The following is a 19,561-nucleotide window of genomic DNA, read 5'->3' on the forward strand; positions in this document are numbered from 1 at the left end:
TGTACATATGGAGAACTGTGAAGGTTTCTAAGGAATTTAAATCACTTGTCAGCTTGTGTTCTTATTCGCAAACACACCAGCTTTGGACTCTAAACCTATTTTTCCAACACTAATTCCAGTGCTTCAAAATAACTCTCTTTTCAACATAAAATTGATGAAAGGATATGAAGGAGTTTGATTTTTCAAAAATATGTAACAGCATTTTATAGTTTTGAGGGAAGCAGAAAATGGAAATAATTATTCTTATGTGTCTATAGTAGAATACTAAAACAAAATATAAGGCATTGTTAAAGATAATTTTTATTTTGCTTATATTACTTAAAATGTGAGTTGTATGTTTTTAATTTGGGTTGTTTGAATAATGGGAACATCTAAAAGCCTCACAGTGATTCTGAACCATTTAAAATCAAACACAATGATCTGAAAATAAATGAGTTATTTGAAAAATATCTAAACCATTAGCTATTGATTCACTCAATAGTGTGCTGTATACTATGCAGAATCCTACAGACGTGAACAATCTTTAAAAGTTCACAGTATATTCACAGGGCAGGCGAGCAGGGCATGAAGAGCAGAAGCTGTATTGGTTGATGGCAGAAGTGAGGAAAAGGTTGGGAATGTAGGGAAAAGGCTATGGGCAGAAGGGTAAGGACAAGACTTTCCTAAAGGAATCAACTTTTAGAATCAGGTTGGGACAAGGTGTGCTGAGCATTGTGGGTAGTGATTTTTTTTTTTTTCCTTTTTTTCGGAGCTGGGGACCAAACCCAGGGCCTTGTGCTTGCTAGGCAAGCACTCTACCACTGAGCTAAATCCCCAATGGGTAGTGATTTTTCTTTGTCTGAATTGTAAATATTTTGTCAAATGATGAGACATTTATATGTAAGCATGTTGGTACAATGAAAGCATCTTCAAAGTGTTCACCTGGGGCTGGGGAGATGGCTTCATGGATACCTCCCACAAGCATGAGGATGTGTGTGTGTGTATCCCAGCATCCACACAAAAAGCCAGGCATGGCGGTGGAACAGTGATCCAACAGTGGGAAGCAGTCAACTCAGCAAGCTACAGGTTCCACCTCAAAAAATAAGATGGCCGCCTGTGTTAAGAGAAATGTAGCGAGTGAAGACCTCTGGTCTGTGCATGCATGTATGGGCACACAGGCACATGAACACAGTTATACATACAAAAGACTTGATGGTCTGTTGGGTAAGGTTGGAAAAGTAACATAGAAAAGACTAAAGCTTCACACACACACACACAAGTTGGGATAAAGTACTTTGTGAGCTCATCCCTTTGTTCAATCCGGATTCTTGCACTGTGCTCTTTAAATTGACCTTTCCCTTTCATATCCTTAGTAATTTTTTTCACCAACATCTTCGGAATAGTGTTATGGTTTGGATCTTTAATGTCCCACAAAGGGTCATGTATTAGAGACTTGGTCCTCAGCTGAGGGTGTTGTGGGGAGATGGTAGAAACTAGGAAGTGGGGCCTAGTGGGGGTAAGGTCATTGGAATTCTTGAAGAGGGGTGGGACCCTGGCTCCTCTTCTCTGTATTCATCTCATCTTCCCTGTGAACAACTCTGCTGTCACACACTCCACCATTTTGTCTTGCCATCAGCCTACAGGGACAGAGATAAGTGACATGGACTACAACCTTTGAGCTACTAGCCTAGGTAAATCTTAGATTAAAGGTTAAGTCAGAAGTTTGTCATACTATCAGACAGCTGACTAGCACATGCAGTAACCTTTATAGGTTCTGTTTGTCTGAAAATGTATTTCATTTTCAATCTTTATTTGTAATGGTGCTGGAGATTGAACCCTGGGCCCACAACTTCAAGGCAGGCACTGTCCCCCTGAGTGATATAGGTAACCATGCGCAAATGAGCATTTACATGACTTCCAGGTAGTTTTCCTCAGCTCTTTGAAGAGAGTACTCCTACTTCCACAGAACGCACGGGATTTTTCTTCCTAGCAGCAATTTGTCCTTTCTCTAGTTGGTTTTTTTTTTTATTAACATTTTCTATTTTTTTTAGTGTTAGTGACACAACAAAGAAATAAAAACCTTAAAGCTTTTTCACAGAAATATTAACTTCAAAATAAATATGTTGATGAACTTAAAAGTAAAACTGTTTCCTTGACTTCTTTTGTGTGCTTGTTGATTGATTTATTGAGACAGGGTTTCTCTGTGTACCCTGGCTGTCCTGAAACTCACTGTGTAGACCAGTATGTCCTTGAACCCAGAGATCTACTTGCCTCTGCCTCTTAACCATTGGGAATAAAGGCATGCAGTACCACCACCACCACCACCAATATTTTGGCTTTTTAAAGAAAATACAAAAAAAAAACTTTTAAGTATTTGAAACATAAAAAGATTGGGCAAAATTTTCTGAATTTGTGCTTCAAAAAAAATACTGTAAAGATAATAAAAAGAATTCCCAGAATAGGTAAAAATATTTAGACACCCTGATAAGGTCTTATATTCAGAATATGTAGAGATCTTTAGCCTTTTCTAAAAAAAAAACAAAAGGGGCTGGGGATTTAGCTCAGTGGTAGAGCGCTTGCCTAGGAAGCGCAAGGCCCTGGGTTCGATCTCCAGCTCCGAAAAAAAAGAACCAAAAAAAAACAAAAAACAAAAAAAAAAAAAAAAAAAAAAAAAAACAAAACAAGCCCCTGGGTAGCCAAGGAGACTGTTAAGAGATGTTCAACATTATTATTATCAGGGAAACGCAGGTTAAACTATAGTGAGATGTCACTAATGAAAAATGTAAAGACCGACAACAGCAAGTGTTAATGTATACATGATGCAGACGTATCTCTGATGTTGGTAAGACTGGGACTATCTCTGGAAATTACCCAGGCATTTCTTTTACTGTTTGTTTGAGACACAATCTTGTTATAGCTTAAACTGGCCTGGGTCCTCCTGTGTAAGTACTACAAGTACTGAGGTTGCACATCACGTACTACCATGCCTGGCTTTGGCATGTCTAGTAAAGTCAAGTGTACATTTAGTGTATATTATTCCACCCCTAGACATTATCCTCTCCTAGACAGTTCTTCAGACTAAAGACCTCAGTCTCTCACTGGCTATTTTGGCCAGAAATAGTCCTCACCGTACTCCCGTCGTGCAGTGACCCTCCTCCAGATAGCAGAGAGAACAAGATAGAACTCTGTAAAACTTAAACTGAAAAGTAACAGCCCTCAATTGTCATAGGGTTTTTCGCTAAGCCTAGCCTGTGTCAAGAGCTTGAAGACTTTTGTCTTCAAGTTCCACAAATGAGTAGGAACTCGTATTCTTGTTTTTCACTTTTATGTCACTCCTAAAGATAGGCTGTTTTCTCATGGCATATGTGTGAAAACCAGAGACTACAATTCTCCAGGTAAAAAACAAAAACCAAAAAACCCACCTTACTTAGTAAGCATGACTAGTGTTTCGTATACCTGGCTCCAAGGGGAACGAAGAGGAGCTACTTAATGTAGAAGTAATGCATCCATATGATTTTTAGGAAAATAAATTTTATTTAAAAGTGAAGAAAAATAGGTTTGATGAACCATTTTCTTCTTGCATCCAACACTAATTCTTTTACCCCCTCCTCTATCCCTTTTGTAACCGCTCAACATATTCTAGTTCTCTATCTTTCATCAGCAAAACTAAAACTAAAACACCTCAGCCGGGTGCGGTGGCCCATGCATCCAAATACTTGTGAGGCAGAGGTAGATCTATTTCTGTGAGTTCTGGACCTACATAGTGAGTTCTAGGACAGCCAGGGCTATGTAGAGAGAGATCTTGGCCCAACGAAACAAAAGAAAAAGGGGAAAAAAAAACTTTGATTCTGGCCAGTCTCTACATAGTTAAAAAACAAAACTTTTCTCCCTCTCCACAATTTATTTCACTTTTTTTTAAAAAAGCATACTTATCTCGAGATATTTTAGTTAAATCAGTTTTCTAATGATTCTCTGAGAACCTCGGTGCATTTAACATACACCCTTGTATCCCAATCAAATATCGAAATCTCATTTATTAAATTATTAAAATACTCATTATTAAAATACTGTTTTCTCAAAGGACTAAATAAAATCTCCCTTTGGCTTCCTTTAGTAAAGACTCACGTCAAAGATCTCACAACTACTGCACAGGTTGAGACGGATGGAAAGGAGAATAAATGAGACTTCCCATTTTGTGTTAAACGGCGAGGAAGACCTCTACCGCTGCGGTGCGCACAGCGGAGACGCTCAAAACTAGAAGCGGATCGGGTCTAGTGCACCCGGCTGACCCGCTCTAGCCCTACGGTGGAGATGTCTGTGTAGAACTGCAGCAGAGCCGGAAAAGGAACGATTCTTCTGAGCCGCGGTTTCCGCGGGGAAACCTAATCCAGGCCCTGGTCTGACGTACTTCCGAAGCGTCGGAACAGAGGAAGCTACGCTGACTGCGGGGAATACGGAGTCGCAAACATGGTGGTCACTAGGTCTGGGTCCAGGATCCAAGAAAGTTCCCAACGGAAGGTGAGATGGGTCCCGGGTTCTCCCGGTCTCCTCGCCAGTAGGCAGAGCAGCTCGGGGGTGCGGAGGAGAGGGAGGAGGAACCCAGCCGTGAGCGCGTGGTACTGCATCCGGCCGGTTCAGAACTTGTTTGGGCCCGGGGGTTCTTTTAGGGCCCTTGTGAGTCCGTAGCTCGCCTTGGGCAAATGAGGCCTTTTAAGTTTACTGTTTGAGACAATACCAAGGAAGGGTAATTCCAGTCACCTCGACCGAGCCTAGTTTTGGGGATGGGAAGGAGCATCGTTTTCACGTGGAGAGACTGGCAATGGCCCAGCACTAACTCCTCCGGCATATGAAGGCGTGGTCTCTCTCAGAGCCTCTGATTGTCTTCGGGTGCTATGCTCTTTAGATTGTGTGGTAAGGGATCTAGAGCAGCCCTTTCCTGTATGTAAAAATCCAGACAAACAGGATTACTTTGCACACTCCTAAACACGTGTTCAATTAGTACTTAACTCCCTCGCTCCCTGAGCCTCTGTAAATGATTTAAAAATTTCCCCCTCGTTCTTTTTTTTTTTTTTTTTTGGTTCTTTTTTTTTTTTTTTGGAGCTGGGGACCGAACCCAGGACCTTGCGCTTCCTAGGCAAGCGCTCTACCACTGAGCTAAATCCCCAACCCCTCCCCCTCGTTCTTTAAGTGGAGAAAGTTCTCTTTTTAGTTCTGCTTTCTGAAGCCTAGGATGAGGCAAGTAAAAAAATAGGTATTTTATCGTGAGTTTGGCTTTGATTAGTACCTTCTAAAGTGTTGCTCCCTAGGCCATGCCACCTCTGCTCTTGTCCCTGCCCTATCTAAACTATATCGTATTTGTTATTGGTTTTCAGAGGTCTGTTCCTCGGAGAATTGGAACACATCCAGAAAGCAAAAAAGAATCGGGATCGAAAGGCAGCACTGCTGGATCGCAGTCTGCTGAGGAGCAGAACTCAGCCCTCTCTGGCAGCAGGAACAGCAGAACCGCAGGCCCAGCGGAGATCACTGTACTGATTTCTGATGGAGAGGCCTCTGAAACGGAGTCTCATGCTTCTGGGGTTTCTTCTGTGTTAGAGGTCCAAGAGCCCATTATAAGAGTAACTAGGAAACGTCAGGTTGTAATTGTGCCCACCCCGAAGTCCAGTGTTAGGAAAAGGCAGAAAGTAATCCCTCAACTCCCTCAACATGAATCTGGGGATGAAGGAGCTGTTTCTGAAGCAGAGTCTCATGTTTCAGGGGTTTCTATGGTTGTACCTTCCACAGAAAGAAGAACCAGAAATAAGGCTAAATCTCAAAGAGATTCAAGCCAAGAATCATATTCGGAAACTATATCTGATGCTGAGTGGTCCTGCTCAGGCATTTCATCATTGGAGAGTGCACCGAGGAGAACAGGCAGGAATGTGCAGAAGAAATTAGAGTTCCAAGCTGAGAAAAAAGATACTGAGATTACACCAGGAAATAAAAAGCCAATCGTGGGTCCGTCTGTGGATTCAGAGGACTCAGAAGCTAAACAGCCCTCTCAGTTGTCATCGGCAAGACTGCAGTCTCAGATAAATATGCCGACTATTTCTGATAGTGAAACGTATAATAATGACTTTGACGATTCCATTCACAGAAATTCAGGGGAAAAACTGACAACCCAAAACCAAAATTTGCATATCCAAGAGGAAAAACAAGCCGATGTTGTATCTCTTACAGAAGTCATAAAGAATTGTAAGAATCTGGATGAGGAGGACCCCAAAGTAATAGAGGAAAAAGTAGTTAATGAGGAAGATTCCCAGCTGAGTCTTTCCAAAGCTCAAGACTCCAGCCCTCAGCAGTCAGTGTCTCTGAAGCATTCAAGCATCCCACGTAAAGCCACATCCCAGGCTTCAAGTCCAGAGCAGGAGGCTGTAATGAAATCACTAGAGCACAAGTTTGCAGTTGTGAAAATAGAAAGATGTAATAAAGAGAGAGGGGGCAACGTAGAAAAGAGTGACTTGGCACAGTTCAGTGATTGTGGTAATAGCAATGATGAGCCTGCAAGTGTAGGTGTCAGTGAGGACAAGAGCAGCCAAAGGGATGTCGCTCTTGAATGTGATGCCATGCCATGCAAGTCTGAACTCAGCATGTCTCGGCATACAGATAGTCCTATTCTATTATTTCTTAGCAGTGATGAAAGCCAACAGTCTGACAGCAGTGAGAATGAAAGGGACACTTTGTGTCCTGTTGAAAACAGTGGCCAAAAGGAGGCATCAGCTGAGGACTTGGAAGATCCTGCCTGTGGTAGTGCACTGTTTGTAATCGACAGAACTCCTGGATTGAGTGCTGATAAAAACTTTTACCTGGAAGATAAGACTCCAAGTGAGGCTGCTATTGAGGAAGAAAAGGAAGAAGAAGATGAGGAGGGAGAGGAGGAAAATAGTGAAGACTCATCAGACGGTGATGAGAAGAAGGATGAATCTAGTGATGAGGAAGACTTCCTCAGTAGCACCAAGTCTAAGCTGTAAGTACTACCTTTGAAAGGAAATTGGGAGAGGTTGTGCTGAGGAGCCCGCCTACGGCTGCAGCATAACAAGCGTGCCCTTTACCACAGAGCTAGACCTCAACCCCCAAAGTAATTTTTATTAACATACACTATAATAATGTCTCATGTTTTTATATGTGTACGTACTGTATTGAGGTTTTAGTGTCCCTCAGACTCATTCATTGATGTCCCTTTCCCCAGCTCTTTCTACTTTCATGGCTTCTGGGGACACAGGCGGCCCAGTGAGTTTAATGTTTATGGGACTATGGAATAGGGGTTATTTACAAGCTCATGAAGCTTACTAGTGCTATACTATTGAAGAAAATGTCTCTCCCTCCCCCAGTCATCACTAACTGCCTATAGGTCCTCAGGGAGAGGTGGGGCATCATGAGCTCTTGGACATTCCATTACAAAATTCAGACTGTTGAGTTTCATATCATGCACCTCAGTCTCATTCATCTCCCTGTACCCAATATGAAACTCACCAAGATCACTAAAAAGTTAAAGAACAAAAATCCAAAATACTGACTGCTGCAGTCTTGTGCAGGTAATGAATAGCTGCTGTGAGTTCTGGGTGCAGCTACCATGCATACCTGGAAGGCAGTATTCCATGTCACTGCTCCCTGTCTTTCTTCCTCCCTCTTTTACATTCTCTCTGGAAGGGGTGACATAAATGTCCCATTTAGAAATGACCACTTTGAGACAGTTATTCTCAGCACTTTGACCAGTTTTGAGGCTTAGGAGTAACTGTTACCCATTGCCAAAAAGATAAAGGGGGGGAAAAACTGACTCATATATGAGCAGAAACTTCAGCATTTAGAAAGTATTTTTAATGGGTTCAGCATGTCTAGCAAAAATAGTAAATTCCCCACTAGGGTCTGTCACCCACCACAGGTTTGGCTTTACAGTACCAGGTATGAATTTGAGTAAGTGGGTCTCAAAGCCAATTAGCGGTTGGTTATCTCAGTAATAGTACACAAATAGACAGGCATAGCTTCTCTGGCAAGTCAGTAGGTCCCCAGTTGAGTAAGACCAATGATGGCTTTTCTTCCCAGGCAGCCTACATAGTACCTGCCAGCACTGAAAGTTTGCAACAGGAGAGATGTTTCCATCTTAGCCTGTGATAACATTAAGCTGTAGAGTCTGTTCTTGGTGGGCAACTGAGAGTCATGGTAATAGCCTATGTTGTTTTGTCGAGTCTCAAGGACTCCTGTGACCAAAAACGTATAAGATGAACCTGTCCCTGTTGTGGGAGCAGCCTTTATTTCATCCTTTTACTAGTTAAGTTTTTGATATATTTGTCAAGTGGTTGATTTGCCATAAAAGTACAAACAGAAGTTTACTAGTATATACATCAGAATGTGGGTGAGCTCCCCCTGACATCTCCCTTGTATTTATTTATGAGAACTTTGGCAGTTATATTTTTCTCATCAGTGGTAGCCAAAATGTTCTTTGGTAATCTGTTAGGAATCATCTGTGGGAACAGGGGAAATGGCTTAGAAGTAAAAAGCTTGCCCTGTAAGTAAAATAACAGATGAGCCTGTAATGTCAGTGCTCCAGAGGTAGAAATGGCATCTCCAAGCAAGCCAACTAGGTAGACTACCTGAGTCTGTGAGCTCTGGCTTCGAGAGACCAGGCTTAAATATAGAAGGTAGGGATGGTCAGGGAAGATACCCAAAGTCAAACTCTGGATGCACATATGTGCATGCACACCACACACATACACATACAAACTCATAAATGTACAAAAGTAAAAACAAGAGGAACATAATTTTTTATGTTAATTGTAGAAGAATCGAGAAATACAGAAAAATATGAAGAAAATAGTCACCTATAATCCCGTCCATTTTCTGTTGAAAGCTCTAATGTTTGAGGAGTTTTCTTTAGCAGTTGTCTTCTTGTTTAAAACTGCTGTTCCTGAATTAGGCCCTGTTTGGCATTAGCCACTAGAAATGTCGGCAGCCATCTAAGACTTGTCATAATAGGTGCCCTACAGTGGGGGCATACATCAAACCCTGTCTTGGAAAGCAAACAAAAAGGATGCCCTGTCTCGAGGTTGTTCATTGTTGTTAGAGGCCAGCCTACGGTGTCCGGGTGTCTCCGCCCTGTGAGGTCCAGGGACTGACAGGGTCATGTGTTTAGAGATACAGCAGGTCTTTCTGAACTGTGTCCTTCAGTGTGTGAAGTTGAACTGAATTGCTTTTCCGGAAGTTCTTTGTGAAATCCGAGGGTATGTTACATGCTTAATCCCTTTAGAAAATCGTGGGAGTCTGCTAGGACTTCTTCTCTGGTGGTGTTGATTCATTATTTATCCTGGACACTTGTAATGAGACATGTTTATTCAGTGTTTCAGGAACTCATTATAAAGATGTGATGCTCTGTATGCATGTGTGATTTTTAACATGCAATCTTGTTTCCATTTTGTCGTAATTACTTCATCTAAGTGATCTTTTTCTCTTTTAGTTTGAAATTGACAAGTAGCAGCATAGACCCTGGACTAAACATCAAGGAGTTGGGTGGCTTGTATATTAATTTTAATGCAGACAAGCTGCAGCCCCACAAGAAAACACTAAGCCAGATCAAAGAGAAAAAGAAAAACGAGGTAAGCTACATGAACTGTCCCATCTTCAGTCCCTGGAAAATGACTACTTTTCCTAAGGCAAAACATGTATTTTCTTGCCAAGGACCAGCCTTGGCTTGGAAAGGGGCTCTGAGAGAAGGAGTGTCTTAGGGCTCTGAGAGAAGGAGTGTCTTAGGGTGGCAGAAACAAACGACTCAAAGTCAGTGGGAAGTCAGTGGGTCTAAGCTGGCAGCGTGTGTTCTGCTTTCCAGATTCCTTTCTCTTATTTCTGCTCTCTCGAGATTTCATCTCTAGACAGCTTTCTCTTGATGTTCTGTGCTCAAGACAGCTCTCAAGAAGCTCCCTCTTGCTATTCTAAAAGGTCTTTGGATAGCTCAACTCTTGCAGATCGTAAACCTAGCCTTTTATTTTACATATCAATCCAGTCAGATTATCCTATGAATCAGCATCCAATGACCCCAGCACCTTAATTCTTAGGCAACAGCAAGTGCACATTTCCTTTTAACCTTGCAAAGGAACTCCGGAGATCTGCCGGCCTCTGTTATGCACTGAAGATAAGCCAGAAATTACCATTTCTGCCACACCTCGTCCTCACCTTGCTCTGTCCCTGGCCGGTCCTAACTAGGAATCTACCTGCCTTTGTAAGCATAAACCGCCAAACAAACAAAGCTCTTGGGGCCAGCTCCCTAACTCCCTTTCTTCCTTTCTTAGTCTTTCTGAAAGCCGGCTTAACGCAGCTGCATTCAGGAAGGCCTCGTGATTCATGCTGCATCCTTATAGTTTGCATGGTTGAGGAATTAGAGTTCTTTTCCAGTCTTTAGGGCAGTCCTGAAGGTCCCAGCATTTACCATTTTGCTGAGACATTAGCCACACCTTCGCCTCCTAGATTCTGATTGTCTTGGAGTCATTAACAGGTCATTCCTTGAAGGTGGAACGTAAAATGTGCTTTGTGCAACCAAGCCTTAGGCGAATCTACATTCTTGGAGGCCCACACCTGCTGGCCCTGTTCTGGGATTAAAACCCTATCATTCTGTCCCTACTAAGGCCAGACCGACATGTTCTGCTCTTTTTCTGTCATTTTAGAAGTTATTCTTTATGAATAGAGTTTTATCTGTAAGAGATGCTACTTGAAATAAATTCAAGAGCAGCATTGTTTTCTTTTTCATCCACTACTTAATCCCAGGAGTCCTATTGTATTTTTTAATTTTGTGTGTATATATGGGCACATTTGTACTTTTGGTGTAGGCTGGAGGGCAACATGCAGGAGCCAGGTGTCCCCACCCTGTAGGTTCCAGGGATCAAGAGCAAGGTCTTGAGGTTTGACAGGGAGTACCTTAAAATTAAAAGTCACTCAGGAACAGATTAGAGGATTTGCCTATACAAAATGTAAAAGCCCAAGTTTAAATGGGGAGAAAGAGAAAATAATTATTTTGTATTTTCGTAGCTTCTGCAGAAAGCTGTCATCACACCTGATTTTGAAAAAAACTATTGTGTCCCACCATATAGTGAGTCAAAGCATCAGCTTCAGAAACAGCGCAGGGTAAGTTGGGATTTAATATTCAGATTGCTCATATGTGCTTCGTCTTTCTATTTTCAGGTTATGTTATACTGCAACATTTAAGCTTTATCTGTGGATTGGTCCAGAGTTCTCAGATGTTAAGGGCCATAAATGTGGTTCCCTCCGCATGTTTAGCATGGCTTTTTAGGTCTTTGCAGCCAAATGCACATATAGTGATTTGTGTTCAGAAGTGAACCCTGGGGCCTTGCACATGTAAGCATGTGCCCTGTCACTGAGCCATGCCTTGAGCCCTGTAAGTACAGCTTTTGAAAATACACCTCAAACAGTGACAGCCAGCATTCAGGGTCACCGTCCACATCATTGGCTTTTAGATACATTGTTGTATGGCAAATGGAGGAATGGGAGCAAACCTTGTTTTAGTATTTGGACTAATAGACCGGTACAAAAGGTGCTGATACAGAGCACACTGCATGTGGCAGGCACTCAATTTTGGATGAATGAAAATGTTAGGTAGAGTTTTCAAAAGAATCGCACTTTTGTTTGTCTTGGACATAATATAAAGTTCTGGACTTGAGAGTTAAGTAGCTTCTAAGACCCTTAAGACTTCACTGAATGAAAAATAATGCTTATATACCTACCAGCTTCTAAATTGATTTTATACACTACCTCTTTTTTTTTTTTTTTTTTTTTTTTGGTTCTTTTTTTTTCGGAGCTGGGGACCGAACCCAGGGCCTTGCGCTTGCTAGGTAAGCGCTCTACCACTGAGCTAAATCCCCAGCCCCTATACACTACCTCTTGTAGGAGCTCTTAGACAAAAAGTGGGAGCCGTGCATTTCTTTCCCTGAAAGTCATACCAGGGAGCCTTCATTTATGAAACTGATGCTCTGCCAAAATGTGTTTTGGATGTTTTGTTTTTTACTTAATTCTTCTTTTTTTAAGTATCCTGGGGGTTAATGCTTACTGTAAAGTTAGTGTTTGAGTTTTGTTTTCTGTAAGACAGTGTCTCACACATCCTAGGTCGGGATTGGGATTACAGGTGCACATTACCGGGTCCATTTCATGCAGTGCTAAGGATCAACCCCGGGGACTTGTGTGTGCTCGGCAAGATCTCTACATCTGAGTCACATTCCCGCCCTTGTAAACTCTCCCCACAGTCCTGTGGTAGCCCATGCTGCTATCTTGAATCCACAATCATCCAACCTCAATCTGTCCCAAGTATTGAGGTCACAGATATACACTACCAATGCCAAGTAATTCACACATTTTCTGTTTTATGATTCTGGGGGATTTTATAGCACAGTAGGCAGTGTGCCTAAGGGGAAATCAGTCTCTATTCTCTTACAAAGTTGAGTGTTTATTTGGGGGGCTGGAGAGATGGCTCGGTGGTCAAGAACACTTGCTGCTCTTAAAGAGGACCAAATTTTGGTTCCCAGCATCCACATCATGTATCTCATAACCACCTGTAACTCCAGCTCAGAAAATCCAAAACTCTTTTCGTCTCCACAGGTACCTGCACACACATGCATGAATACATACATAAAAATAAAATAAATCTTTTTTAAAAAATGTTTTGTTAACACTTGTATTTCAGAAAGAGAGACAAAAAACAGCTGGTAATGGTTGGTTTGGCATGAAAGCTCCGGAACTGACAGACGAACTGAAAAATGACCTCAAAGCCTTAAAGATGAGAGCAAGCATGGACCCAAAGAGGTTTTATAAGAAAAATGACAGAGATGGCTTCCCTAAGTACTTCCAGGTACGATACTTAGTAGTAGTTCTGGTCTGTGGAGAGTAGCTTAGCAATGTTGTGTTTACTGTTAACATAAGGATTACATGTGCACACCAAGCCTGTGGTCTGTGCCTGCTTAGGCTCTGTACTGTCTAGGACACAATTCAGACAGCCGCCATTTTGTAGTGGGTCCTCGATCCAAAGAGGCAACATTAATCACGGCAGCTGGGATCGAGGGTAGTTCTGTTAATTAATTAACAGTCTTTGTGTTCAGGAGTGTGGATGGTACTAACCTAAGAGCAAAAGTCATTCAGATGCAGAGAGAGGAAATTATTCTTTTCCTTTTCCTTTGTAAGGTAGAGAGGCATTCAAACGTTGCTTGTGGGTGTCTCCCAGTGAACATGCAAATTGACATTTCCACTTTTCTCAACCCTCTTCTGCTCATTCGGGCTATTATAAGTTTCCAAGTGTCTTTTCCTCTGGTTTCATTGTAGCTGGTCTGTATTCTGTAATTTACTTAAATATTTGTTTTCAGGCTGTACTTCTGAGAAACTTAATTCTTAGTGACTTTTGGGGTAATCCATTTATTTCCTTTGTGATGCATCAAAAGAAATGAACCATGTACACCCAAACTAGCTTGCAAACTCCTTATCAAGCCCTTATACTTATAACCTTGACGACACTCAGTACTCACCTGTCTCAGAGTTTGCACTATAAGGAAGACCCCAGACTCGGAGCATACAAAAACAAATATCCTTTATTCTATAGACACATCCAGGATGTGGGGGTCAACCGTTCTCCAAAATGGCGACCCCAGACAAAGGCATGCAGGCCTCCTTATAGGGAACTGGGGAAACTCTCTAGAAGGATTAAGTAATCTAAAATTTCATTGGTGAATGCTAGGGGATCACAGGTTATCAGTGGTCTACATTCCTATGTCACAAACACTTAGCCATGTGATGAAATAGGGCTGTCCAGAGCAGACGGCCCATTCTGAGACAAGATAACCCCATTCTTGTGGTTATCCCCAGGCTGTTCTTTGGGAGAGGTTTTATGATCTTGTTCTGGATTTTATGATTGTTCCTAAAGTTGGTGCTTTATAGACTCTTTTGAAATCCGGCCTAGTCCTCAAAGTGGAGACAAATGGGGTTTATATTACCCAGTCTCTGCTGTTCTGTGACATTATTCTCCCTTGTTTGCTTGGTGAACTTTGAACTATATAGAGCCAAGTTTAAATGCCATGTTTGTCATTCTTAACTCCTTTAGGTCACTTTGTCTTCAGAGCCATGTATAGTGTTCTGTTCCATGCATGTCATTTGTACTGTAATGTTTTTAGTCTGTCTGGCTCTGCCTTAAGACTGTGACCCTTACTGGCCCAGACTGGGTTGTTTTGGTCCTTGTTTTCCCCATCACCTAAGCAGAGTGCCTGGTGCATAGTGATCAGCCTATGACCGCAGTCAGCTGAATGAACAAATGTAGACCTTTTTTTAAAACAGGTTCTAAGCCGGCAGTGTTGATAAGCTCCAAAATCAAATAGGTGTGTAGAATTTAAATGTACATCATTTAATTAGAAAGCACAGTTTACAGTATATTGTGCTGTTCATCAGGTTTACTGTTTAGCAGGTTATAAACTTTGGGCATACTGTGCACTCTAATAGGGGAAGTACCAGTGTGCTGGCTAACAAGAGGTTTGGTTTTGCTCTGATAAGATGCTATAATCCTAATACATGTAAAATAGGTTGTGCCTTCTGTTCTCTACAAAAAAGCTTTAGCTCCACACGGAAATGTGGGGCGAGCTAACATCCAGGTACTGCGTGATTTATTTCCTTCCATTTTTCTTAGGTTGGAACCATTGTTGATAATCCAGCCGACTTCTACCATTCACGGATTCCCAAGAAACAGAGGAAAAAGACCATTGTGGAAGAACTGCTGGCTGATTCAGAGTTCAGGAGGTAGTACATTTTATAATATGTATTTTTTTCTTTAAGTACCCAGAAGTTTGTAGGTTCCATTTGGTGGCTATGTTTTTATGAGAATGCCACAACAAAAATAATTTGGTCTTCGGCATGAGGAAGCCAGAGCCTCGTCTCTCTTTCTGCTAGACCATCTGTCATTTACCCCTTCACCTGCGCTTGCACCCTCGTGGGAACAGAGTGAGGGGCAGTTAGAGCTTTACTGTTCTTGTGAAAATCATTGCTCTTTATCTGTTAAGGTTTTGGCTTTTGTTTTGAGACAGGGTGTCTCACTATATAGCTCTGGCTGTCCTGGAACTCAGAGATCCACTGCCTCTGCCCCTGCCTCCACTGCGCACTACTACACCTGGCTCTGAAACTCCAGTGCATAGCTGAGTAAAGGAAGTTCAAGGCCAGCCACAGCAAGACACAATCTCAAAACCCAAATAAAGTGAATACAAACTGAGGACAGAGAGCACTGCTGCCCTCAGCCTCCTGACACTTGGTAGCAATGTGGTTTCTACAAGAGGATTCAGTGTAGAGCATTTGGGGATCGAGCCTCCTCCCTAAGCTGTATTAACTGCTAATACCTGATATATTCTATACATCATGCTTTAGGTTAGAGCATAAAGGTTTGTCTTTTCTTTCAGATTTAATCGAAGGAAGTATTCGGAAATCATGGCTGAAAAAGCAGCAAATGCAGAAGGAAAGAAGTTCCGAAAAAAGAAGAAATTTCGCAATTAAAATTTACATAGCATACCATAATATTTTATAGGTCTTGATTTGCTGAAGATTATCATATAATTTATATAATATGTGTAAATAGTGATTTCTATTTGGAAATAAAAATTACTGACAGAATCAATTATGTGACCCTTGGAATAAAAGTAGGTGTATGTTTCAGATGATATGTCTGGTTTTAGACTGTTAAAAGGAAAATGAATATCAGCTATTTTAATGTTTGTCCAATTAAAACAAAATCAGTTCTGTTTAAGGAACTTTTGAGGGCTGCTGAGATGGCTCTGCAGTTAACACTGCTCTTCCAGAACTCCTCAGTTCAGTTCCCTGCAACCACAGTGTGGCTCATGACCATTTGTAGAGGTATCAGGCCACTCTGGCCTGTCTATACATGCAGACAGAGCACTCCTACATTCAAATACCAAGTGCAGAAAGAACGTTTGAAGTAACTCAGTTATAAAAGTGCCAGGATGCAGACACGGCTCATACACACATACATGCCTGGTTCTTCCCGTGTACAAGCTACGCTGTGTGAGTAAAAGTATTCCTGAAGCAGAAACAAAGAACTATGTGAACATCAAACAAGCCTGAAGCAACTGAGGCCTCCTAGGAAAACCGGGTAAAGATGCGAGAGGAGAGTTTTTCTTAGCAACTGGAATGGGATGAATGATTAATTTTGTTCTAAACAAAACAGGATTAAACAGGATTTTCACTGGCTAGTAGGTCAAATGACTCAGTTTACCAGGGCTTAGGTAGGCCCTGGACCTGACCTGCTTTTTGGTACCCAAGGAGTGCTGTCGAGACCTATTGGTGCTTCTTGGCTGTAGCTCTTTTGTGTTATTTATATTTCAGTAACTATTAAGTCAACATTTTACTTTCACTGTTTAGAGTCATAAGCAACCTAGCATCTATGCTTCCTTTATTAAAACAGAAGTATTTGAGTAATACGCGTTGCCTCTGTGATAATGGCAGGCGGGAGGAGAGGGGGAAAAGTTTCTTTACACACTTAGCAGTATACTCTTGGTAAACATTCCTTGACTAAGATTCAAGGGGCAAACTTGCTCTATGATTTTTCTGTCCTGTGAATGCTAGAGGGCCGAATAACTCTGCTTCAAAGCAATAACATTTTTGAGTATTGACTCGTTACATTTCCATTAATACTTTGTCTCCGTTGACTTATTTGACCTTTTGAAAACTTTTTTTATTAGCAACTTATAGTTTGTCTTAACTACCTCAAAGGCCTAATGTGAAGTGATAAGACCATTAGGAGCTGGGCCCTAGTAAATCGAGTCTTTGGGGACAAGTCCTTGCAAGAGGGAATTAAGTCCCTGGCCTCTTTACCTTTTCTTCTTTGCAGCCAAGAGGTGGCTATCTTTGGTTCTGCACATTTCTTTCCTGGTGTGGAATTCTTGCCATGTGACCACATATGACAACCTATGGAACAAAGCCAAAATAAACCTTTCCTCCCTTAAGTTTAATAACAGGGTTATGTTCCATTTAAGTTGTAGCAAAGTAGGGAATGTTGAACAAAATAATTCCATAAAGTAAATGAAATCACCTAAAAATAACTTAGTCACCTATTAACATTCAAAGTTTATTTTAAATCTTCCAAAAGAGCAGTAGTCCAAAGCCTGAGTCTCTCCTTAGAGTTAAGTCTTTCCTTCTTTTCACACCTCCAACTTTTCTTTGTCATGTTCTTCCATTCTGAGAACATTCATCATGTTCTGTCATGTCTACGTACCAACAGTACATCTCCAGCATGTCCCAGGGACCGAAAACTCAACCCATGCGTTATCTGAACTCATCATTATCACACGCTCCAGTATTTTTAATTTTTTTGCTTCCTTGTGTCAGCAGTCACCCTAGCCTAGAAACAGCATGTCTCTGGCAGGCTAGGTAGCTGCTTCTGCTCTCCTGCAGCACTTAGTTTTGGGAAACAGCTCAAGTGTGAATCTTCAGCCATCTCTTCAACCACCAAGCTCATTCCACCTCTCAACATTTTCTTTCTTTTGGGTCTTCAATAGCTTCAGTCCATGGTCTACACTGCAGCCTAGGAATGACACAAAACACATCACATGGTTTCCCAGCTAACGACGATTCCCATGGCCTTTAAATCCATACTCAGCAATGATGTATGAAACATTTGGAATACGGCCCTGGGTGGACTCTTAAAGTGTGTGTGTGTGGGGGGGGGCTTTGTTCATTTGTTGTTTTGGACAGGGTCTCACTATGCATCTATTGCTGTCCTGGAACTCACTAGACAGACTAGGCTGGCCTCAAGCTCACAGAACCACCAGACTCTGCCACCCAAGGGCTTCGATCAAGGTTCTCTACCACACCCAGCTGCTCCAGTTGTAAATAAGAGAGGTTCAGCAGGTGCTTATCAGCTGGGCTCCTGTGGCTTAGTAATTTAGCAGGAGGGCTTCCAGAGAACCCATTCATCACTGAAGCCTGAATACAGAAGCCAACAAATGCAGAGTGGGGATGAAGCTCAGTTGGTAGCTTGCCCAGCACTCACAAAGCCCTGGATTTCATCACTAACACCACATGAACTGGTTGTACATGCGCTCACAGAGGTAAGAGGATCAAAAACGTAAGTTTGTCCTGCACAGTTTGAGCTCAAGCTGGGCTACATGTCTAGGTAAGTGCAGAGCTTTGGGGAGAGATCATGTCATGAGGTCTCTGAGCTATCTCTGGACGAATCCTCTGATGGACTATTAGATTGTGGAAATGTAGGGCCTTGCTGTGAGCAGGCATTTGGGAACAGGCTTTTGGGACATCTATTATCTTGCTTCTGTTACCTCTGCCCGTTTTCTGTCTGCTGGTGTCACCTGCTTTGTTCCATGCTTTCCTGGTCATGGTGTTCTGCCTCCAAGTCAAGTAACTGTAGACTAAACAGATTATTTAGACAGCAGGATTCATGGCTTGGGAGCAACAGGAATGAGACCAAGTCACAATATTTGCCTTTTTGCATTCTGCGTAGCGTACAGGCTCTGAGCTACATCCCCAGGCCTCTTTAGACCTTTGAAATGGGGTGTTTTTACAGGCAGACCTTGAACCGGTGATGCCCTTGCCTCAACCTCCAGATTCTAAATCTGGGCCTTCAAGCCAGGCTCCAAGCGTACGGCATGAACATCAACAGGCAAAGCAGAGCTTATATTTATTTGTTCTTCAGCATAAAAGAGAGATAACACTGACCAGAGAGATGACTGTGGGGCTAGCTTTACAAAATCAAACAGAAGACTTGACTTTTCTGGGATGGACTGAAATACGGTCCCATGGACTATTGTCCACTAGTCCCAAATGTTTCCAAAAGATATGCTTCTTATGAACACCACACACACACACACACCCACTATCCTTTTTTTTGGTGGGCTAATTTGGTGGTCAGCTTTGCTCAGGAAGTGCTGAGTTATTCATCAAACATTCTGGCCTCATAGTATACTGTAGATGCCTTAGCTGCCTAGAAACACAAGAGGTAGAAGAAACACCAGTTCCAACAGGCAACAGGCCAAGTTATACTAGTCTTGGACAAAACATTTTGTTTGCTTGGTTTTTTTTTTTTTTTTTTTTTTTGGTTTATTATATGAGTATACTGTAGCTGTCTTCAGACACACCAGTAGAGGGCATCAGATATCATTACAGATGGTTGTGAGCCACCATGTGGTTGCTGGGATTTGAGCTCAGGACCTCTGGAAGAGCATTCAGTAGTGCTCTTTACCACTGAGCCAGTCCCAAAACATTCTTTTCTTAAATGATAAACATTTATCTACATGTAGAGGTAACCCAGGAGTTAAGACAGCAGAAGGGGCAGACACTATAGGAAGACAGATGCCAAGCCTTCTTATTTTATTTTACTGTATTTATCCATCGGGTATTGTAGAACCCAGAGGAGACTCTGTCTTAGCAAAAGTTCACTCAAGTTTCTGCAAAGTAACCCAGGCAGCTGCTACCAGAACCTACATGTCAGAGGGGTTATGTCTCATAATCGAGCAGGAAGCTGATACATACTACCTGGCTGTGTGTGTCCCAAAGTTAG

The 19,561-nt window shown here is 42.0% G+C and overlaps 1 protein-coding gene across 1 annotated transcript; it reads left to right on the forward strand.

Annotated features, from left to right (window-relative positions):
* The first annotated feature begins 4,423 nt into the window (after nt 1-4,423).
* Nucleotides 4,424-16,469, forward strand: Dnttip2 (deoxynucleotidyltransferase, terminal, interacting protein 2). Its single transcript, NM_001399742.1, has 7 exons — nt 4,424-4,497; nt 5,352-6,982; nt 9,467-9,605; nt 11,029-11,124; nt 12,695-12,859; nt 14,675-14,784; nt 15,435-16,469. The coding sequence occupies exons 1-7, from the start codon at nt 4,447-4,449 to the stop codon at nt 15,526-15,528; spliced, it is 2,286 nt and encodes a 761-aa protein (NP_001386671.1). The 5' UTR covers nt 4,424-4,446; the 3' UTR covers nt 15,529-16,469.
* The last annotated feature ends 3,092 nt before the right edge of the window (nt 16,470-19,561 follow it).

Source organism: Rattus norvegicus, chromosome 2 (genome assembly GCF_036323735.1).
Source record: "Rattus norvegicus strain BN/NHsdMcwi chromosome 2, GRCr8, whole genome shotgun sequence".
NCBI classification, from domain to species: domain Eukaryota; kingdom Metazoa; phylum Chordata; class Mammalia; order Rodentia; family Muridae; genus Rattus; species Rattus norvegicus.